General features: G+C 41.0%; 1 protein-coding gene across 1 annotated transcript in view; it reads right to left on the bottom strand.

Moving 5' to 3' along the window:
* Positions 1–24,225, bottom strand: part of LOC140200828 (EH domain-containing protein 4-like) — an 81,167-nt gene that overhangs the window by 28,590 nt on the left and 28,352 nt on the right. Inside the window, exons 3-4 of the mRNA XM_072264456.1 lie at positions 11,889–11,986; positions 929–1,341 (exon numbers count right to left, since the gene is read on the bottom strand). Coding sequence (XP_072120557.1) covers positions 929–1,341; positions 11,889–11,986 — 511 coding nt within the window. The remainder of the gene's footprint in view (positions 1–928; positions 1,342–11,888; positions 11,987–24,225) is intronic.

Genomic DNA, 24,225 nt, shown 5'->3' with positions numbered 1-24,225 from the left:
CCTTATTCTACATCCATTCTTGAATGACATCATCATCCGCATTGACAAATACCCTTCAGGCTCAATTCATTCTTCTAAACTCCAATGAATTTGGACTCAATTTGTTCAACTTCTCTTTATACATTAACTCTCTCATCCCAGGAATCAAAATAGTGAAACTCACCTGCACTCTTCCAGTGCAACTCTGGAGTGCTTAAGTATGGTGAGTAAAAACATACAGAGTACTCTAGGTGTGATCTCACCAGTACCTGTAAAAGTTGCCTTAAGTCTTCCACTATTTTATACCCCTCACCTATTGAAATAAAAGCTTACATCCCCTTAAAAGTAAATTTTAAAAATGGCTTCAGTTTTTCAGGACTCCTTTATGCCATTCTCCATTACTTTGTTGACAGCTTAAGTGCGAATTAACCAGCCACTGCATGCAGATTTCCAATGCATCAATGAAATTCAACTGCTACAATTGCATCAAATAATTTGACTATTGATACACGTAGATATGAGGTATTGTTGGGTGTCATGGCACTTACTGCATCCAGTGTTCAATTTTTAATATCTTATTGCTAGATGTGATGATGGGGACTTGAGGAAGAGTTAAAGAGGGATTATCCGATTGACACAATTGGCTAAATTATGGTTGTAAATGCTTCATTATTGTCTCTGGCTAGACTCCTGATTGTATATCATGCCGCTACCTACTCTCTGTTATGAGACAGAATAAGCCCAGAAAGAGATGGGGAAGTTTGGAATGTTGGCTGGAAGATATAGATCCATGATTATAGTGTTTGATTAGTCTGTAGAATAGCTCTCCCCAGCGTTTTCTATCACTCTGCAGTATTTTACTTTCATTGAGAATAGTTAACATGCCAGCTTTAACTCATCACTTACTGTTGTGCAACGAACCAGGTTCAATATTTGTTTAAACTCATACCTTTGCAAGCCTGGCTCTTTTGATGAGGTCATTAAGTTTACGTAGTGCAGCATTCCGAGGTAAACTCTTAATATCCTTGAAGAGATCCTCTGCTTCCATTTCAAAGAGTTTCCGATTTTCTGTAATCTGGAGGGGTTTTGACCAGAAAGAACCTATGTAGACACGGACGACCTCAGGGGTGTCAATCACTTTGCCAAGGGACCACATCAAGGCACCATATACCCTCATCAGTTGCTGTGTATCAACTTGATCAGCCTTGTTCAGAACAACTCTGATTTTGTCATCTTGGCCTCTTAGTGCCTTGATAGCCTCTGAAAACTCATCAGATATATCCAACTTGTGGGCATCAAACAGCAGGATTATGCGATCAACTCGTTCAGCAAACCATCTCAAGACTTCTGAAAAGTCATATCCTAAAATAGCAAGTGTACTGTGATTAGTCATTTTTTTTTCATCAAAATTGACACAACCTATGTAGAAAACCCACAGCATTAAAATATCTGGCAACCATTACTGTTATATTTAGAAGAGACTACCAGTTGAACTAAGTGTTGGGGGAGGGCGGTAGGACCTAAACAGCACATACAGGAGGGGTGAGGGGAGGGTAGGGCTGGACAGGAGAAAGGTGTCGGAGTGGTAGGGTTTCCTTTGCTTTTTACTTGTTTACTATACATACATTCATTTGACTTTCATTATGTTGTTATAAGAAAGAAAAGAAAAAAGAAGCATTGCACTTTAATACATTGTCGGTTGTGGTTAAGCTGATGCTGCTTCACAATAAAAACATCTGAAAACCCATGCATTTAAAAACCCTTATGGAATTTCCTACTTAAGAGCATAGGTAAAAAGACAGCTCACTACTAATTTCTCAAGCAGGATTATGTTTGAACATTGAAGAGAAGCTTTGGTGGAAAGCTTCACATCTCAAGGGTGATTAATAAAAGTTTTAACTAAAAGGTTTGTAAAATAATAAAGGGGTGCACTTTTCAGAACATAGTAGATATGACCATATTGAAACTACTCCCAGACTTTCGGAAAATGAAATTGACTGCAACTTAGAATCTATAGCCCTGACTTATTTTTGGGAGGAGGCAACATAAAAAAATGCAATTGGCAATCACACACAAAAATAGTACCCATGGAATTAAAAGGGTGAATAAATGGGAAAAAAAAAAATCCAGTTTATGCAAGTAATTTCTAATTTACCATTTCTCAACAAATTATGCCAAAACTGAAACAAAAAGGTTTGGGCCTGTCAAGACCACCTTAAATCAAAAAGGTGCCTAAGCCCAAGCGGCATTACACATTGATCAAAGCAAAAAAGAACAGTTAGAGCATATCTGCCCAAAAGATCACCAGAGTACCAATTGAATAAACCCAGCTGGGATCAATAACTCAGCTTGTGGATGCTGACTAGCCTATGAATTTCTATTACTTCCTTCTTAAACTTAAAGTTTTCAGCAGCAGTATTTCAGTTTTGTTTCAGAATACATAAGTATTATTTATGGAAACAAAACTAACTACTATAAACTGAAAATATTTCTACTTCTTTATAAAGTGGTCCAGCTCTGACGAATAAAGGAAAAATACCAAGGGAAACAACTTTTCTTTAAAAATACAATATTATACTATTCCTTTGATGCAACATTTCATGTTGTTCGGGATATCAACTTATGGCAAATTTAAAAAGGATAAGTTTAGAGCCTGAAGACCTTTACTCATCCTACTATTAGAGCATTTTTATTACAAGCATACCGTGAACAAAATCCAGTTTGGGATAAATTATTAATTTTGATGTGAAAACTGAATGAAATTCCTCAACTCCCCTATTGAATAAAATTTTGCTTACTTATGTAAATCAATTAGCCAAGGAGAAATATGCACATCTATAATTCCATCTGGAAAACTGGCAAAGTGACAAAGTCTCTGAAGAAATAATCTGATTACTGACCAAAATCATCATACAAAGAGACTGTCAAACATAACAATGGAAGGAAAACCAGACACAGTTCCTTTTCAGGTGTCCTGAAATAAATTCCCAACAGTCAAACAGGCACACATTTATGGACGGTACTGCTGCCGCAAAAATAACAAATTTCACATCATCTAAGTCAGTGATAATAAATCTGACTCTAATTAAACCGTAATCAATCAGAACAAAACTAAACAACACTATGCGGAAATCCTAACCACTGGGTGTTTTTCTTCGGTTAAGAGAACACGAAATCAAACAGAACTATGAAAAAAAAAGCCAAGATTTATTCAGTTCCATAATAAAACAACTGAATTATTAATTCAAAACCACACATTTCAACAACCTACAAAAATAAATAAAACAACTAAGAAACAAAACATAATGGAATATATTCCAAGTTTCTACTTTCTTCAAAAGAAACTATGCAGCTGGCTTAATTTGGTAAAACTGAAAAATTAGTCTAATTTCTCAATTTTACTGGAAGTACAGCAATGGAATCAATATAATGAAAATGTTTTAGAAGTAGATATATGATATCAATAGAATAAACCTTCATATAAACATACAATGCACTTGCAGCTATTGTCGTTCTTTAGTGTAATAATATGCATTAACCATTACAAGAATACTGGTACTGACTTCGGAACCAGAATCAGGTTTAATATCACTGATATATATCGTGAAATTTGTTGTTTGCAGCAGCAGTATATTGTAATACATAATAATAAAAACCATAAATTACAATAAGTATATATTTATAAAAAAAGAAAATTAAATAAGTAGTGCAAAAAGAGAGGGAAAAAAATAATAAGTTAGTGTTCATGGGTTCATTGTCTATTCAGATTCCATAGGCGGAGGGGAAGAAGTTGTTCCTGATACGTTGAGTGTGTATCTTCAGGCTCCTGTGCCACCTCCTTGATGGCAGCAATGAGAACAGGGCATGTCCTTGGTGACGGGGGTCCTTAATGATGAATGCTGCCTTTCTGAGACATCGCCTTGTGAAGGTGTCCCCACGATGCAGCTGGAAGAGTTTACGACTTTCTGCAGCCTGCTATTAACACCAAAGTTGTATAAGCAACAAATACACAAAATTTATATTAGAGAAGGTGGGGGCTTTAAGGGCAAGATAAAAAGATTACATCTCCTCAGATACCAGTGTATTCTTGCTTTTCATGTCAGGTACACGTGCTGTACTTTTCTATGACTCTACACTTAGGTATTGCTTCCCCACCAGCAACAAACAGGTACACACATAAATGTCTGCCTTGTGTATCTAATTGGAATTTTTTTTTTTTTACCCAGGATAGAAAGAAATTAAAATTACATGACTTTGGAATATCTGTTCTGTCCAAACACATTGGGCACAGGAAGCTCAAATGCTGACCAAGGGATCAGTAACTGAAAACGCAAGTTTCAATACTGTGCCTATTTGATAGTTCCCAAATTGTGGTCAGTGTGACACTGAGCAAGCAGCATGATTGCTGAATTAATAAGTTTATCTGAAAGTACTTCCAGATTGTAGATAGCCCTAAGTAATGTGCACAAACTAATTGCTCATATCACAAACAGCTAGATAATTTTAGATTTTATATCCACTTCCTCATTTGCTAGATTCACGTGAGTTGAACAAAATGCAGCCTCAACTTCTGCAATTTTCAATCTGAAATACTGGGGCAATTGATCAGTGGCTGGCATTGCCTAAACTATTGGACAGGTTTTATCTGCTTTCATGTTAAAAAAAGTAGGAACATTTAAAATTACAAGTATAAACAAAAACAAAGTGCTGAAGGAAATCAGCAAGACAGCCAGCATCCATGGCAAGCAATAAACAGTTGAAAGAATTTCAGTTCCCAGTGTGAAATGCAGGCAGTTCACCCCAGAACCGGAAATGATGGTGGTCTGGCATCGAGCTGAAGCCATCAGTAAATCATCATCATCATCAGGTGCCATGCCCAATTTGAGCTTTGACTGTCATGGTCCATACACTCCTGTTTCGGGTCAAGTGGATCAATTCATTGGTATTCATTTCCAGTTCTCTGGCTGCTGTCTCCATCATCATTTGTCTTTGTCTTCCTCTTGCTTTCTTCCCTTCAATCTTTCCCATAATTACCGTGCATTCTAACTCCTCTTTCCTAATCACATGTCCAAAGAAGTTACGTTGCCTTTTCATGATCTCATACATTATTTCTCTTTTTGTGCTTGCTCTGTTCATGACATTCTTGTTAGATATTCATTTTGTCCATGATATTCTTTGCATCCTCCTCAAAAACCACATCTCTGCTGCTTCAATTCATTTCCTCATGTTACTAGATATGGTCCACCATTCTGAGCCATATAACATAACTGGATAAACGTATCATTTTAGTACTCTGAGGCGGGTTGTCATGCCTAGTTTAGTGTTGGTCAGTATATTCTTCATTCTCGTAAAGGTGTCTCTTGCCATCCCTACTTTTCTTTTGCCGTCCATGTCGCACCTGCCATCTGATGTCACCCAGCTTCCTAAGTAGCAAAAGTTCTGTACTTGTTTTATGTCTTCCCTGTTTATTTACAGCCTACAGATAGGATTCTCCTTCTTTTTGGATATCACCATACATTCTGTCTTTTTGTAATTGATAGATAGACCCATTTTTGCACTTTCTTCAACAACTATATCAATCAAGTTTTGTAGTTCCTCCTCCGTACTTGCAATTAGCACAGTGTCATCCGCATAACTGAAATTATTGATGTTTTCACCACCAACTTTGATTCCTAACATATCTCTTATTTTTTGTAATATTATTTCACTGTACACATTAAACAAATCTGGGAGAAAACACACCCTTGTCTAACGCCTCTCTTGATTTCACTTCTTCATCTATTCTTACAGCGGCAGTTTGTTCCCAGTACAGATTTCTGATTAGGTGGAGGTCTTTCAAATCTAGATCTACAGTTTCCTGTAATATTTCAAATAACTTACTGATTTAATCAATGACATTTATGAGACTGGAATAATACCAGAAGAGATGAAAAAAATCAGTATTTACTGTAAATATGTATTAATTTTACCCACCCAAAGTTTGTCTTCTATCAAGAACGTATATAATATGGTTTCAGGAGTCAGCGTGAGAACCAAATAGGAAAAGTAAATGTACCGCAAGCAGTTATGAAAGAGAGACTCAGTTCTGACAGAGAGAAGCTGCCAGCCAGAGAGCGTGTTGTGTCCTAAAGCTGGTGTTGTTCAGTAAATTCACCAAGAGCCATTCAGGTGAGACCCTGAAATGGATAACCTAAGTCTTCCTGCACCTATGCAGTTTACCAGCAATTTAACGATAACTGGAAATGCTTCAAACATCAATTCAATATATATTTAATGGATGAAAAGTTGAAAGTGTCCATCTTTCTACATTGTAATTAGCAAAGATGATTTGGACATCTATAACAGCTTTCTAATTGATGAGACAACCTTGACATTGGACACTCTAATGACAAAATTTGAGGAGTATTTTGCCCTAGAGTAAAACATCACGTTTGAAAGATACAAGTTTTCCTCTGACCAGAAACAAGGTGTTAGCTTTGACCAACACTTAGCTGAGCTTCACACACTGAGCAAGTCCATAAGTCTGGAGATTTGAGAAACTTACTAGTTAGAGTCAAAATAGTTTGTGGATTCCCAGATAATGTTCTCAGAGAAAGATTGCTTCACAAAAAGATTTGATGCTGGAAAAGGCTGTGGATATGTGTAGGGCAGTGGAGACCACAAGCTAAGGAACTGCACAGGGCTGAAACAACAGGGCATGCTGTGAAAACAGAGCGGATGAGCACAAGGCGTTTCCCAAATCAATAGCAAAGCAAAGAGTTAGGCTCAAACAGCAAATGTGGAGGTAGGCACATCCCAAAGATGTATCCTGCTTATGGAACGTCCTGCAGTCATTGTGGGAAGCGGAATCATTTCACTAAGTACTGCAAAGCTGGGGCTACCAAGAGAAAGATGCATACAGTTGCTAAGGAAGTGGAGGAAGTCTTTGTAGATTTTCCACAGACTGCTGGTGCTGGTAAAACAGGATGGGTCGTTCCAGTGACTGAATGAGACAGTAATTCCATTCAAGCTTGATACTGGAGCCCAGGTTAATTTGTTATCTATGGATGATTACAAGACTCTCAAAGTAAAGAGCATGAATTACACAGTTAAGTTAAAAACGACAGGCTATACTGGAGAGAACATTCCAGTAAAAGGGGGCTGTTTAGTAATCTTCAAGCACAAGAGGCAGCACCTAAAGGCACAGCTACTGATTGTTGAAAAGTGATTTCAGCCAATATTAGGTCTGAGTGCATGTCGAAGTCCCAACCTGGTGAAAAGAGTTTTTGTAGTGGCTCCACAGACCAAAGGTGACCACACTTCATTCATGGAAGAGTACACAGATATCTTTGAGGGGCTCAGATGCTTACCTGGTGTACACAAAATTCATGTAGATGAGACAGTATCTCCTGTTGTCTATGCATGCAGGGAAGTTGCAATTGCACTTAAAAACAACTCAAACAAGAACTAGCATGCATGAAATAGATAAATGTCATACAGAATATTGAGAACCAACAGATTGGGTGAGCTCACTGGTCATTGTGCAAAAGAAAAGTGGAGTAAAGCGGATATGTCTAGACCCAAGAGATCTCAATGAAGCCATCAAGAGAGAACATTTTAAATTGCCAATACGGGAGGAGATCATGTCCTGGTTTGCAAACTTGACATGTCATCTGTGTTTTGGCAGATGAAGCTTGGCGAGGCAAGTTCAAGACTGTGTACTTTTAACACACCAGAGGGAAGATATCGCTTTCTTTGGTTACTATAAGGGATCCTGTCAACACCAGAAATCTACATGAAACCATCCACATAATCTTTGAGAGCATACCTGATGTTGAAACCATTGATATCATTGTCTGGGGGTCCACCAAGGAAGAACCCAATGCACTACTGAGACAGATGCTAGACATGACATGGAATGTCAATTTGAAATTAAATAAAGAGAAATGTGAGCTTTGTGTTAAGACACTTTCATAGGAGATGTCATATTGGAAGAATGAGTGAAGTCTGACCCAGGAAAGATGGCAGCTATTGGAGACATAGAGAGGCCCCAAAACAAAGAGGAGATAAGATGTTTCCTAGAGATGGTGACTTACCTGGTAAGTTCATCCCTCAACTATCTACTGTATCAGCACCAGTTAGGTCATTCCTTAAGCAGGGAAATGAGTGAATTTGATCTCACCAGAGGCTGAAATGAATCCTAACTGAAGAGCCCATACTGAAATTTTATAATCTGGAAAGGCATACAAGGATCTTGGCTGATGTGTCCCAGCATGGCTTTGGAGCAGTAGTACTGCAGCAGCATGATAACACATGGCAACCTGTGGCCTATACATCAAGGGCTTTAACAAGTGTGGAAGCCAACTATGCACAGGTAAAGAAAGAGCTTCTTGCCAGCACATATACATGCAAAAGGTCCTATTTGCATATCTATGGATAAGCTTGAGAAGTGGAGACAGACCATAAACCATTGGTCTCTATTATGTCCAAACCACTGAATGACTATCCCATGAGGATACAGCACTTGTTGATAAGGCTGCAGAGATATGACGTGAAGATGATCTACACACTCAAGCAGTCAACAAAAAAGGAAAAAGTGACCAAGAGATTTACACTGATATACAGGCCTACGTCCACATGATTGTCACCTCCATTCCAGTATCTCCCAATAGAACAGAGATTAGGACAGCAGCAGGGACAGACGAAACAATGAAAGTAATCAAAGTGACTATACATTTGATTGTAATGGAAAGAGTCATATTATGGTAATTGATTTACTTTTTAAATTACTCAGAAGTTGCAACACTGCAATCAACATTCATCACCTTCCTGAAAGCTGTGTTTGCGAGGAATGGAGTTCCATGTGAAGCGGTATCCACAATTTTCAAGCTGTGAATTAGAGTCCTTTGCCACTGATTCAAGGTTTTGACATATAACTTCAAACCACATTACCCAAAATCTAATGGCCTAATATAGAGTTTGGTCAAGGTAGTGAAGGGCCTCATGAAGAAGGCACAAGATGCATGAAAGGACTTCCACAAAAGTCTGATGATTTACAGAAGAGTGCCACAGTAGAATGGTTTTTCACCAGCCCAAACACACACACACTAACCTTCCAGTACACAAAAATCTGTTGACACCTGAAAGAGCAGACAACGCCTAATTGGCTATAACAGAAAGGGAAAGGGAAACAGAAACAGAACCATGCACCTGGCCGCATGGAATGCTGACAACAACCTGGCCCTCAACACCCAGAAGACCAAGGAGATCATTGTGGACTTCAGGCATGCTCGGAGCCACACTCACGTCCCCATCTACATCAACAGAGCTGTAGTGGAGCATGTATCAAGCTTCAAATTCCTTGGTGTCCACATTTCCGAGGATCTCACCTGGTCCCTGAACTCCTCCATCCTGATCAAAAAGGCACAACAGCGCCTTTATTTCCTGCGGAGCATCAAGAAAGCTCACCTCTGTCCCAGGATACTGACGGACTTTTACTGCTGTACCATTGAGAGCATACTCCCCAACTGCATCTCAGCGTGGTATGGCAATTGTCCCGTATCGGATCATAAAGCACTCCAGCATGTGGTGAAAACTGCCCAGCAGATTATCAGCACCCAATTGCGCACTATTGAGAACATCTACCATAAACGTTGCCTGGGCAGGGCGAAAAGCATTATCAAGGATGCATCTCACCCTAACCATGGACTTTTTACTCTCCTCCCATCCGGTAGGTGCTACAGGAGCCTCCGCTCCCACACCAGCAGGCACAGGAAAAGCTTCTTCCCTGAGGCTGTGACCCTGTTGAATCTCACATCACAGCACTAAGCAGTATTGCACCCATACTGTACTGTCTCAGTACTTTTATATTTGTGTGCTGTAGCACTTACTTTTTATTCACAGTTATTTTGTAAATAACACTATTCTTTGCATTTCTGGTTAGATGCTAACTGCATTTCATTGGCTTTGTATCTGTACTCGGCACAATGACAACAAAGTTGAATCTAATCTAATCTAATTTAATAACAAGACTTCAAAAAGCCTACTGGTTCTAACACCTGGAGATCAAGTGCGAATCCAAGATCAATATTCCAGCACATGGTCCATGCAAGGATATGTGCAAGAGGAAGTTGCTCCACATTCTTACCAGATCCATATGGAGCAAGGAACACCTCTGAGAAGGAACAGGGTGGATCTACAATCACGAGCTCCAACCCAAAGCTGTGACACATCACCTCTTAGTACAGCAAAAGGGCCAGCAGAGGTGAAAAATAAACTTGTTGTTCAGAGTTATCAGAAAGACACAAATATTAACACAGCAAGTGAAAGCAATGTTTATGAAGACAAACAGCAGACCAAGGATCATCAAACCACCTTAGATGCTGACTGAGAGTTGATAAGTGAATAAGGGGCTGTATTTGCTCATTGCAATTGAACTTAATATAAATATCTTTGTTGGAAAGCATTATTGTTTCTTGCAAGTTTATGAGGACATAGTATTGTGTTTGTTTTTTCTTTAAAGGGGAAGATGTGTTACGTGTGTACATAATAAAGAACTTCAGTTCCCAGTGTGCAATGCAGGCGGTTCACCCCGGAACTGGAACTGATGTTGGTGGGTTGGCCGTATGCGCTGGTATCAAGCTGAAGCCATTTACTGTAAATAAATTTGTGTTAGGAAAATATACAAACTTCACACCGGCAGCACTGGAGGTCAGGGTGGAACCTGAGTCACTGGAATCATGCAGCAGTGGGTCTACTTGCTGCATCACTGTGCTACCTCTATTTATAAAATTCAGTCTTCTAAAGTTTGATAAAATATCAATTATTGTCAACACAGTAGTCTATCAGCTCTACTATTTGCTTTGGTTTTAAAATTATGTTGTGCGTAAACTGCTGACCCATTATACTCATTCGTGGAATGCGATTCAACAATTATATCTGTAACTTGGAATTGAAATGATTCAGATTTGTCAACTTGCAAGCACCAATATACAATAGATAATTATTCAGCTTTGCCATTACAAATGTAGCTGTATTCCTGAAACCAAAAGTTAGTACATTTTGTTATATAGCTGAGAATACTCCATTTTGTTAAGCAATAATGGTTGAACTGAACCTCTTAATCAATAGTAGAAAAATGTTTATTAAATACATCCAGTTTATTAACTATACAATGCTTTCTAATCTCATGCAAATATTCTCAACTTCCTTTTAGATGTCCATAGAGTACAAAACAATAAATTTAGTTTTCTGTTGTGATTTTTTTTCTGCCTGAAATTCTCCCCTGTTTGAATTGAACACAGTTAATCCTGCATTTCTACACCTATACATACTCCCACATCACATCCAGACACTCTACATTACCACATATTGCCAGTTTCCTATCCAGTCAACCACAACTGGTCTCTCTCTGAACTTTATAGTAGTTCTTTTGCACATTCTGCAAATGGTGCCTACAGCTAAATTAGCATCGCACTTTGAAAACATGATGCTCTTTTAGTTAATGCAGTGATGTAAAAGTGGCACTGCAGTGATCTGCAATTCAATCCAGTGCTTAAGTGTAAACCCTTCCCACACTTATTTAATTCTTTTTATATATTGTCAGATTTCATTCTTTATTCCTCAATAGTTAATAGTTCAGTAAGCAAACTTTAGCCTAGTCAGGGTTCACAGGAAAGGTAACAGCAGAGATAGCTATTTTTAAAATAAGGGAGACAAAGTAAAGGAAGGAAGAAATTAAATTTTGTAAACCAAAAGCAAAAAAATCTTCCTGCTTGGGGTAAGTTGAAAACTGAATGACAGTCAATGTCGCTATCAATAAAATAAAGCTGTCAAGGAGGAAACAGAAAACAAAATACTTGGCTTTTCCCATAGTTAATTCAAGGGGAGGATACTAGACAGTCACCCACTTCCACTTCTGGTACTCTTACCTCTGCTCATGCGTTGCTTCTCCCCAGAGAGGATTCCAGGTGTGTCAATAATAGTAATGCTTTCCAGCACTTGATTTGGCAGCTGAGCACACATGAACCTGCAAATGGTTAAGAACACATTAGTTAGATCTTGAACATGCACCAGTGGAATTATGAATAAGTCCCAAAATCAGAAAGATCCTGAACATACACGAGAGGAATTATGAATATGTCCCACAGTCTAATAGATGATTAGCTAAATAGTTCACCGTAATCAAAACAAACTTGAAATTTAAATATGAAGATACAATTATCAGAGTACATGCTAATACCTGAGAAGGTGTTGCACATTTCCACCAAGCGTTCTGAGCTCCCACAGAATGTGTTAAGAGTAACCGGTCCAACATACAATTCATTGTAGTTAAATCTATCAATGATATATACTTAAAGAAACAAGGATTGACATTACAAGACCACATAATATGTTTGTTTCATAAAAATAACCAAAGCAGTTATGTAGTAATCTGCACTGAAAACAATTCAGGGCTTTCCAATAATTCAATGAATTCTGCGCTAAGCCATACAAACTGGTTTGTGCTGGGTTCGGTCTACAGCCAACTGTAGGGGCACTAGGACTGATTACATCATCAGACTACTGTTTGAGACCAAGTTCTCATACTTCTGCTTTCCACCAACCCTTGAACGGAATGTTGACACATGTATTATATACAAACGTAGGTTCATGATCTGCTCCTCAGACACATCCATGAAAATATGATGTTCATTATGGTCTGACAGCACCAGTAAAACCCTTTTCCTACATTGGAGGATGAAATGGATGGAGAAAAACTGCTAGGAAACTAAAAGTGGAAACCAACTGACTTTAGGTTAGGGGCATTAAAATTCAACTTTCCTCAAACCATTTTCCATCTATTACATAGGGAAGAAAGCAGTCACTACATTTGAAAACTTATTTTGCCTCTTTCGTCTTGAGAGGCAGGAGGCAGGACAGCAGCAGGAAGCTTAAAAAAAGAGCCTTTCAAAATGACTAATAGAGCTTTTCAGAAAAGTATTTCTTACTAGGTAATTGTGAGAAACATCAGCCATAAAAAAAGGGAAAGTAGGCTCTAGCAGAGTGACCATGGTGAGAGTGGACCAGTATTTGGTAAATTAGGAAGCTTTGATGAGAAAAGATGCAGATAAGGTTCTTTGAATTTCCTCTTTAGCCTTAGAGCAATCAGGGCAATGTCCTGATCCTCCTTGTTTGGAAGACTCACAAATAAGAGAAAATCTGCAGATAACACACATCAAAGTTGCTGGTGAATGCAGCAGGCCAGGCAGCATCTCTAGGAAGAGGTGCAGTCGACATTTCAGGCCAAGACCCTTCATCAGAAAATCTGCAGATGTTGGAAATACAAGCAACACACACAAAATGCTGGAGGAACTCAGCAGGCCAGGTAACATCTATGGGAAAGAGTAAACAGTTGATATTTCAGGGTGAAGCCCTTCATCAGGACTAGAGAAAAGAGATGAGAAGTCAGGGTGAGAAGGTAAGGTGAAGGAGAGGAAGAAAGACAAGGTAGTAGGTGATAGGTGAAACCGGGAGAGGGGGAGGGGTGAAGTAAAGAGCTGGAAAGTCAATTGGTCCTTTAAGGGGGAATCTGATTGGAGAGGACAGAAGGCCGTGGAAAAAAGGGAAAGCAGAGGAGCACCAGAGGGAGGTGTTGGGCAAAGTAAGATGATAAGGTGAGAGGGGGAAATGGGAATGGGGAATGGTGAATGGTGAAGGGCTTAGGGTGGCATTACCAGGAGTCTGTGAAATCTATATTCATGCCATTAGCTTTGAGGCTACCCATATGGAATATAAGGTATTACTCCTCCAACCTGAGTGTGGCCTCATCGCGACAGTAAAGGAGGCCATAGACTGACATGTCGGAATGGGAAGCGGAATTAAAATAGGTGGCCACTGGGAGATCCCACTTTTTCTGGTGGACAGAGCATAGGTGCTTGGCGAAGTGGTCTCCCAGTCTATGTCAGATCTCACCGATATACAGGAGGCCATACCGGGTGACCCATATGTGAAATGTGACTCACCTGGAAAGACTGCTTGGGGCCCTGAATGGTACTGAGGGAGGTAGTGTAGGGGCACATGTAGCACTTACTCCACTTACAATGATAACTGCCGGGGGGAGGTTAGTGAGGAGTGACGAATGGACAAGGGAGTTGCATAGGAAGTGATCCTTACGGAAAGCAGGCAATGGGGGTGAGGGAAAGATGTCCTTGGTGGTGGGATCCTGTTGGAGATGGCAGGAGTTACAGAGAATTATGGGCTGGATGTGGAGGCTGGTGAGGTGATAGGTGCAGACAAGAGGAACCCTATCCCTGGTGGGGTGGTGGGAGGAAGGGGTGAGGGCAGACAAGCACGAAATGGAAGAGATGTAGGCAAGGGCAACATTGATAGTGAAGCCACTTTCTTTGAAGGAGGACATCTCCTTAGATCTGGAATGAAAGGCCTCATCCTGAGAGCAGATGTGGCGGAGACAGAGGAATTGTGAGAAGGGGATGGCATTTTTACAAGTAACAATGTGGGGGTCCAGGTAGCTATGAAAAACAGGTATAAACGATATCAGTAGATAGGCTGTCTCCAGAGATAGAGACAGATAGTTTGAGAAAAGGGAGGGAAATGTCAAAAATGGGCCAGGTAGGGAGAAAATTGGAGGCAAAATTAATTGTCAAAAAGCTCCGCATGGGTGTAGGAAGCAACACCAATGCAGTTGTCGTGTAGCACAAGAAAAGTTGCGGACTGATACTAGTGTAGGCTAAGAACATAGACTGTTCCACGTAGCCGACAAAAAGACAGGCATAACTGGGACCCATGGTTGCGCCCAGCTACACCTTTTGTATCATGGAAGTGGAAGGAGAAATTATTGAGAGTGAGGGCCAGTTCCGCCAGACAGAGGAGAATGGTAGTGGAGGGGAACTGGTTGGATGTGAAAGACTATGTCTTTGGGAAGTGTGCCCAGATACAACTCCTGACTGACTACATGAAGAAGATGAATTTGGAGTTGGACATAATCAGGATATGGGTGGAAGTCAGTGTAAGGGAGTTTTGAGTTTTATGTTATTGCGGAGGCTAATTAAAATGGCGTCTTTGTTATGTTAATCTGGGGAATGCGGCTTTGTTGTCTTAAACGCTGAGAAAGTTTGTGCTAGCAGCTTGTTGCGGTTTAGAGGGTGATAAGAAATACGTTATTAACCAATTGGGATAGTTGTTATGGCTTTGGTGTATTTGAAGATACTGTTGCGAGGGGGTTTTGGGGGCAGAAGGCAGGAGAGCGAGACAGAGGATGGACGAGGTGCTGTGAGTCCGCTAACGGGGTCGGACCCCGAGCGGGACGTTCGGCAAGGAGACGGATTCGTGTGGAGCGTCTGGTCGACCACCGTTGTTGGTCCCAGGCGGCCGGTCGAGGTGGTCCGAGGGGTCGCAGGGTGAAGAAGAAGGGTCCTGAGCTCCAACTGTTTGTGCACGAAGAAATTGAACTTTGATAAGTGTGGCGCCTTTTATTTTCCTTTTATATTTTATTCTCTTTTATTTATATAGTTCCAGTAATATCTATAAACTGTAAATCATTTAATTGCATCTGGTGTATTGTCTGTTACTTGGGCGGGGTGGGGTACCTCACACAGCACCCACTCAAACTAATTACCCAGTTTGGCAGGGCGGAGGCTGTTTCCCTAGACGACAGCGAGCCAAGCGACCCTGAGGGTGGCCAGGGGGGCTACATCAGGAACAGGAAGGAAGCAGTTACTCTACTGGGGGTATTCTATAGGCCCCCTGGTAGCAGCAGAGATACAGAAGAGCAGATTGGGAGGCAGATTTTGGAAAGGTGCAAAAATAACAGGGTTGTTATCATGGGTGACTTTAACTTCCCTAATATTGATTGGCACCTGATTAGTTCCAAGGGTTTAGATGGGGCAGAGTTTGTTAAGTGTGTCCAGGATGGATTCCTGTCACAGTGTGTGGACAGACCGACCAGGGGGAATGCCATACTAGATCTAGTACTAGGTAATGAACCGGGTCAGGTCACAGATCTCTCAGTGGGTGAGCATCTGGGGGAAAGTGACCACCGCTCCCTGGCCTTTATAATTATCATGGAAAAGGATAGAATCAAAGGGACAAGAGAATTTTTAATTGGGGAAAGGGAAATTATGAGGCTATAAGGCTAGAACTTGCGGGTGTGAATTGGGATGATGTTTTTGCAGGGAAATGTACTATGGACATGTGGTCGATGTTTAGAGATCTCTTGCGGGATGTAAGGGATAAATTTGTCCCGGTGAGGAAGATAAAGAATGGTAGGGTGAAGAAACCATGGGTGACAAGTGAGGTGGAAAATCTAGTCAGGAGGAAGAAGGCAGCATACATGAGGTTTAGGAAGCAAGGATCAGATGGGTCTATTGAGGAATATAGCGAAGCAAGAAAGGAGCTTAAGAAGGGGCTGAGAAGAGCAAGAAGCGGGCATGAGAAGGCCTTGGCGAGAAGGGTACAGGAAAACCCCAAGGCATTCTTCAATTATGTGAAGAAAAAAAGGATGACAGAAGTGAAGGTAGGACCAATTAGAGATAAAGGTGGGAAGATGTGCCTGGAGGCTGTGGAAGTGAGTAAGGACCTCAATGAATACTTCTCTTCAGTATTCACCAATGAGAGGGAACTTGATGATGGTGAGGACAATATGAGGGAGGTTGATGTTCTGGAGCATGCTGATATTAAGGGAGAGGAGGTGTTGGAGTTGTTAAAATACATTAGGACAGATAAGTCCCCGGGGCCTGACGGAATATTCCCCAGGCTGCTCCACGAGGTGAGAGAAGAGATTGCTGAGCCTCTGGCTAGGATCTTTATGTCCTCGTTGTCCACGGGAATGGTACCGGAGGATTGGAGGGAGGCGAATGCCGTTCCCTTGTTCAAAAAAGGTAGTAGGGAAAGTCCGGGTAATTATAGACCAGTGAGCCTTACGTCTGTGCTGGGAAAGCTGTTGGAAAAGATTCTTAGAGATAGGATCTATAGGCATTTAGAGAATCATGGTCTGATCAGGGACAGTCAGCATGGCTTTGTGAAGGGCAGATCGTGTCTAACAAGCCTGATAGAGTTCTTTGAGGAGGTGACCAGGCATATAGATGAGGGTAGTGCAGTGCATGTGATCTATATGGATTTTAGTAAGGCATTTGACAAGGTTCCACACGGTTGGCTTATTCAGAAAGTTAGAAGGCATGGAATCCAGGGAAGTTTGGCCAGGTGGATTCAGAATTGGCTTGCCTGCAGAAGGCAGAGGGTGGTGGTGGAGGGAGTACATTCAGATTGGAGGATTGTGTCTAGTGGTGTCCCACAAGGATCTGTTCTGGGACCTCTACTTTTCGTGATTTTTATTAACGACCTGGATGTGGGGGTAGAAGGGTGGGTTGGCAAGTTTGCAGATGACACAAAGGTTGGTGGTGTTGTAGATAGTGTAGAGGATTGTCAAAGATTGCAGAGAAACATTGATAGGATGCAGAAGTGGGCTGAGAAGTGGCAGATTGAGTTCAACCCGGAGAAGTGTGAGGTGGTACACTTTAGAAGGACTAACTCCAAGGCAGAGTACAAAGTAAATGGCAGGATACTTGGTAGTGTGGAGGAGCAGAGGGATCTCGGGGTACATGTCCACAGATCCCTGAAAGTTGCCTCACAGGTGGATAGGGTAGTTAAGAAAGCTTATAGGGTGTTAGCTTTCATAAGTCGAGGGATAGAGTTTAAGAGTCGCGATGTAATGATGCAGCTCTATAAAACTCTGGTTAGGCCACACTTGGAGTATTGTGTCCAGTTCTGGTCACCTCAGTATAGGAAGGATGTGGAAGCATTGGAAAGGGTACAGAGGAGATTTACCAGGATGCTGCCTGGTTTAGAAAGTATGCATTATGATCAGAGATTAAGGGAGCTAGGGCTTTACTCTTTGGAGAGGAGGAGGATGAGAGGAGACATGATAGAGATGTACAAGATAATAAGAGGAATAGATAGAGTGGATAGCCAGCGCCTCTTCCCCAGGGCACCACTGCTCAATACCAGAGGACATGGCTTTAAGGTAAGGGGTGGGAAGTTCAAGGGGGACATTAGAGGAAGGTTTTTTACTCAGAGAGTGGTTGGTGCATGGAATGCACTGCCTGAGTCAGTGGTGGAGGCAGATACACTAGTGAAGTTTAAGAGACTTCTAGACAGGTATTTGGAGGAATCTAAGGTGGGGGCTTATATGGGAGGCAGGGTTTGAGGGTCAGCACAACATTGTGGGCCGAAGGGCCTGTACTGTGCTGTACTATTCTATGTTCTATGTTCTAGGATCATATGATACACTTCCAATTTCATAGATATTTATCTTGGTAAGGTGGTCACACCCAAGGTACAGGCAAAAGTATTTGGTGACCCAAAGGAAAAGGGGGTTAAATAGAGGGTGCAGGTCATTCCCCTCAAAAACAGGTATACCATTTTGGACACTGTTGGGGGGAATGACTATTCAGGAGAAGACAGTACTAGCCTGGTCGGTGGCATGAGTACTGGCTCTGAGACTCAGCAGGGAAGGGTGAATGCATAAAGGACAACAGTGATAGGGGACTCTATAGTTGGAGGGGGGCAGATAGACAATTCTGTAGCTTCAAAAGGGACTCTAAATAGCTGTGTTGCCCCCTTGGTGCCAGGGTCTAGGATGTTGCAGAGCGGCCACAGAACATTCTTAAGAGAGAGTGAACGGACAGAAGTTGTTGTAATTTATGCCAACGTATACGTGGATAGAGAAAGAGATGATGTCCTGTGGGATGAATATAGGGAGCTAGAGGAGAAGTTAAAAAGCAGGACCAAGGATAGTAATCTCTGTGCTATTCTCCAGTGAGAATAATAATAGGAGGATATGGCAAATGAATGTGCGGCTGAAAAATTGGTGTAACGGCAGAGATTCACATTTCTGGACCATTGGGATCTCTTCTTCAACAGGGGTGACCTGTACAAGAGGGGCAGGTTATACCTGACCTGGAGGGGGAGCTGACAGGTAGTTTTGCTAGTATTACAGGCTGGGGTGGGTTTTAACTAGACTGGGATCCTAAGCAACAGGGAGGCAAATGAGAGGCTGTAAAGTGTTGCAGAAGTCAGGGACAGCAAGTTGAAAGGGCATGACAGACAGGAGAGTCCATTGGATTAAACAACAATTTCAATGCAAGAGGTACTACAGATAAAGGCAGATGAACTTGGAGCTTGGATAGCTACGTGGGCTGAGGGTAATATACCCAAATGCAGAACATGGCTAAGGAGGGAAAGAACTGGCATCTTAATGTTTGAGGAATAGGTGCTTTAGATGGGATAGAAGCAAAAGAAAGAGAAAGGAGAGTTACAGAAGTATAATCAGGAAGGCAAAAAAAAAGAGGCATGAGATACTTTGGTAGAGACTACAATGGAAAATCAAAATATTTTTATGTATTTTAAGGGGGAAAAAAGTAACCAGAATAAAAATAGGGCCCTTCAAATTCCAAAGGGGACACCTTTGTGTGGAGCCACAGGAAATTGGCAAAGTTTTTAATGACTATTTGCCCATAGGTTTTACTGTTGAGAAAAACAAAGATGTAAAAATTAGGAAAATTAAATGAGGAGGTCCTGCAGATATTCCACATTGCAGTAGAAGCAGTATTAGATTTTTTAGAAAGTGTGAAGGTAAACTAATTACTAAGGCCTGACCAAGTTTGTCCAAGTACTATGTGGGAGGCTAGAAAAGAAATGGCAGGAGCCCCAGCTAAGGTATTTGCAACATCATTAACCACGGGAGAGCTGCTGGTAAACGAGAAGGTAACGAATGTTGTGCCTTTATTTTAAAAGGGCAGCAAAGAATAAATCTGGGAAATATAGGTCATTAATTCCAATATTCTGTGGTAGGTAAGTTACTGGAGAGGATTCTGTGGGGTAAGATATACATATATACACAGAGACAGAAGTTGATTAGTCAAAGTAACTTTACTATTAAAGTACATATACGAGGGGTGATTGATAAGTTCATGGCCTAAGATAGGAGTCAATTTTAGAAAACCTAGGACATTTATGCTCCATGACCGCTAGACTAAGTGTGTACATGTAGGAGGGGGCTATGTTGAAAAATAAATGTGCTAGGTTTTCTAAAATTGGCTCCTTCTACCTTAGGCCACGAACTTATCAATCACTCCTCATATATGTTACCATATAATTACCTTGAGATTCATCTTCTTGCAGGCATTTACAGGAAAACAAATACAATAGAATTTATGAAAAAGTATACATAAGGACTACAACTGTGCAAAAGAAGACAAATTGTGCAAATAAAACAATAAATAATACTGAGAACATGAGTTGTAGAGTCCTTAAAACTGAGTCTGTAGTTTGTGGAATCAGTTCAGGGTTGAGCTGAGTGAAGTTATTCACACCTGTTCAGGAGCCTGATGGTTATAGGGTAATAACCCTTCCTGAACTCGGTGCTGTTGGACCTAAGGTTCCCGTACCTTCTGCCCAATGGTAGAAGTGAGAACACAGCATGGCCTTAATGCTGTGGGTCCTTGATGATGGATTCTGCTTTCTTGTGGCAACACTCCTTATGAATATGCTCAGTGGTGGGGAGAGCTATGCTTGTGATGTACTGGGCTCCATCCACCATTTTCTGTAGACCTTCTCTGTTCTTGGGATTGATATATCTACAGTAGACCCTGATGCAACCAGTTAGAGTAGTCTCCACTGTGCATCTATAGAAGTTCGTCAAAGTTTCTGATGGCATGCCATATCAATGCAAACTCCAAAGGAAGTAAAGGCACTATCATGACTTTTGCATGCTGCCCCCAGGACAAATCTTCTGATATGATAACGCCAAGAAATTTAAATTTTCTGACCCTCACCTGATGAGGACTAACTCATGGAGCTCCAGTTTCTTCCTACTATAGTCAATAATCAGCTCTTTGGTTTTTCTGACATTGAGTGAGAGGTTGTTGTTCAACAAGATTTTTCAATTTCCCTCCTATATGCTAATTCATCACAATCTTTGATTTGGCCAACAACAGTGGGTCATCAACAAGATTAAATAAGTCATGGGAGCTGTACTTAGCCATATAGTCATAAGCAAGTAAAGCAAGGGTCTAAGCACAAAAACTTGTAGTGCACCTGTGCTAATAGTGATTGAGGAGATGTTATTGCTAATCTGAACTGACTGAGGTATGCAAGTGAGGAGATCAAAGATCAGTTGCACAGGAAAGCATCAAAGTCCAGGTCTTGGACCTTAGTAATTAGTTTTGAGAAAATTATAATGTTGAATGCCGAGCTGTAGTCAGTGGGGAGTATCCTGATGTATGCATCTTCATTGTCCAGGTGCCCCAGAGCTGAGTGAAGGGCCAATGAAATAGCATCTGCTGTTAACCTGTTGTGACGGTAGCCAAAATAGAGTGGATCCAGGTCGCTCCTCAGGCCAACTTCTCAACCAATTTCTGGAAGCACTTCATTATGGAAAGTGTAATTGCTACTGGATGATAGTCACTAAGGCATGTTATCATGTTCTTCATGGGAACCAGTATGACTGAAGCCTCCTTGAAGCAGATGGGCACCTCAGACTGCTGAAGCAAGAGATTGAAGATGTCTGTAAACACTCCAGCCACAGGTCTTCAATACTCAGCTAGGTACACCATCTGGGCCAAGTGCTTTCCGTGGATTCACCCTCCAGGAGGTTGCTCTTACACTGGCCTCAGAGATTGAGATCACAAGGTCGTTGAGGGCTATGGAAGCTTGTGAAGGTCCCTCCATTTTCTGTCAGTCAAAGTAAGCACAAAAGGCACTGAGCTCATCTGGGAGTAAAAACTTGTTGTTTATGTGACTTAGTACTGCTTTGTAGGAGGTGATATCGTTCAAGCTTGCCCCAGTTGTTGAGCATCCTTCAAGTTTAGTCCAGAATTGCTATTTTGCATGTGAGATAGCTTAATAGACCCCTTGTACTTTCCTGGGTCACCAATCCTAAACACCACTGATCTAGCCCTCAGGAGATAATTGAATTGAATTGACTTTATTTCTTACATACTTCACACACGGGGAGTAAAAATCTTTACATTACGTCTCTGTTTAAATGTGCAATGTGCAATCATAGTAATTTACAATAATTTATAATAAATAGAACAGTCAATGTAACATAGAAATACACTCAAATCAGCATAAGTTAATCAATCTGATGGCCTGGTGAAAGAAGCTATCCCAGAGCACGTTGGTCCTGGCTTTTATACTGCAGTACTGTTTCCCGGATGGTAGCAACTGGAATAGATTGTGGTTGGGGTGACTTGGGTCTGTAATGATCCTTCGAGCCTTTATTTCACACTTGCCTTTGTAAATGTCCTGAATCATGGGAAGTTCACAACTACAGATGTGCTGGGCTGTCCGCACATAATCAATCTCTTAGTTCATCCAGGGCTTCTGCTAGCAGAAGACTCCAAATGATTTTGTTGACACATACTCGTCCATGAGTGTCTTTATAAAGTCCGACAAACTTGGTGTCTTCTGAATCCTAGAACATGCCCTAGGCCACCAACTTGAAGCAAACCTGTAGCCACTCCTCTGCTTCTTGTGACAATACATGTTCAAATTGGAGCAGTCACTTAGTTGGGCCAAAATGTACTGGTCCTGATGTGTTGCAATTAACTGGATGGATTTTGATGGATAGATAGATAGATAGATACTTATTCGGCATATACTTAGGGCACTAAGACTTTTACACAGTACTGAAGTAATTTTATGTGTTGCACTATACTGCTCTGCTGCAAAAAAAATGTTATAATATACGAGTGATGGTAAACCTGATTCTGATATGCATCTCTATTGTGGACTGAGAATGGGAAAGGGACAGGGAGAGGGGAATCATGATTGGGGAAAGGACAGAGAAGGGAGCGGGAAGCATCAGAAAGAGATTCTGTAATGACCAATGAAGAAATTGTTTGGAATTAAATGACCTTGCCTGGCATCTCAGGGCTGGGTTTTGCTGTACTCATGCCAACACAACCCCTGACATTCTTTCTCTGCAACCTGCGCCACATATCTCCCACGGCACTCCACCCTCGCTATTCCCAACATCTATTGTTCCTGCCAAGTTTATAAACGCACTCTCCGTTCCACGTTGACAAATACAGTACTATTGCAAAGGTCTCCAAAATACTTCGATTTATAAAAGTCTTAGACCTTTTGATTGACTGTAAATGAACAAAATCAACACAGCCACCTAGGACAGATTATGGACTGTTTACATACAATGCTGTAGGCAAATGCATCTTCCAAATCTTCATTTTCATTTAACATTCAAGGTGATTGTTGAAACCTTTAATTCTTCTTAATTCCTAACTTGAAGTAGTGAAATAGTTTCCAGCCATTTCTGGCATCTCCAATATGCCTGCTTGAAATCGCAGTGAGCAAAACAGTTCCGAATTGTCTTGCTGTTATTTCTCACCAACTATAATAAAACAAAGGGGATCCTGACTATGTTCTCCATTTAGTTTTTGTTCTTAAGAGTTGTGCCAAATAAATAGTTGCCTCGATTAATTGATGGCCCAATTAACTGGATCCGTGTGTGTGCGTGCGTGTGCGCACGCGCACACACACACACAAAAACACACAGTGCTTTGTAAAAGTATTCAGCCCCCAACCTTTCGTTCACATAAATGATTATTACAACCAGGGATTTTGATCAATTCAACTGAGAATTTTTATTTGTAAATCACATGCTCCTTTTTTTCCCATAATAGAGCCCAACAGACAGGGAAAAATGTAAAGCATGAAAAACTAACAATTCAAAAACTTAAATGTCAGCAGTTCAAAGATCTTCCTTTCCCTTTGCTCAGTACTTCGTTGAACCATCTCTTACAGCCAGTAGTTCATTTTGATTAGTCTCTCTTAGCTTTGCACAATGTGATGAAGCAATATTTGCCTATTCTTCCTTGCCAATTGTTCAATCTGTGCCAGGTTAGTTGGGGAGCAGCAGTGGACAGCAATCCTGAAGTCTTGCCAGAGATGTTCAATCGGGTTAAGGTCAGGACTCTAACTGGGTCATTCAAGGACATCAATTTTCTTTATTTGCAGCCACTTCATGGTTGTTCTGGCAGTGTGCTTTGGGTCACTGTCAAACCACACCCCCCCCCCACAAGCAAGAAAACAAATTGTGCAAACAGCAACAAGAACATCAAATCCCAATCCCAAATTCTCCCTTGCCATAAAAAAACAATTCACACAAATGGCAACAAGGGAGAACAGGTGAAAACACAGAATATAAAAACATAAAACTGAAAGAGTCCAAGAGAACTACAGTCCAAT

This window comes from Mobula birostris, chromosome 1 (genome assembly GCF_030028105.1).
Source record: "Mobula birostris isolate sMobBir1 chromosome 1, sMobBir1.hap1, whole genome shotgun sequence".
In the NCBI taxonomy this organism is placed as follows: domain Eukaryota; kingdom Metazoa; phylum Chordata; class Chondrichthyes; order Myliobatiformes; family Myliobatidae; genus Mobula; species Mobula birostris.
The sequence above is the reverse complement of the archived record's forward strand: the minus strand, read 5'-3'. Positions and strand labels throughout refer to the sequence as shown.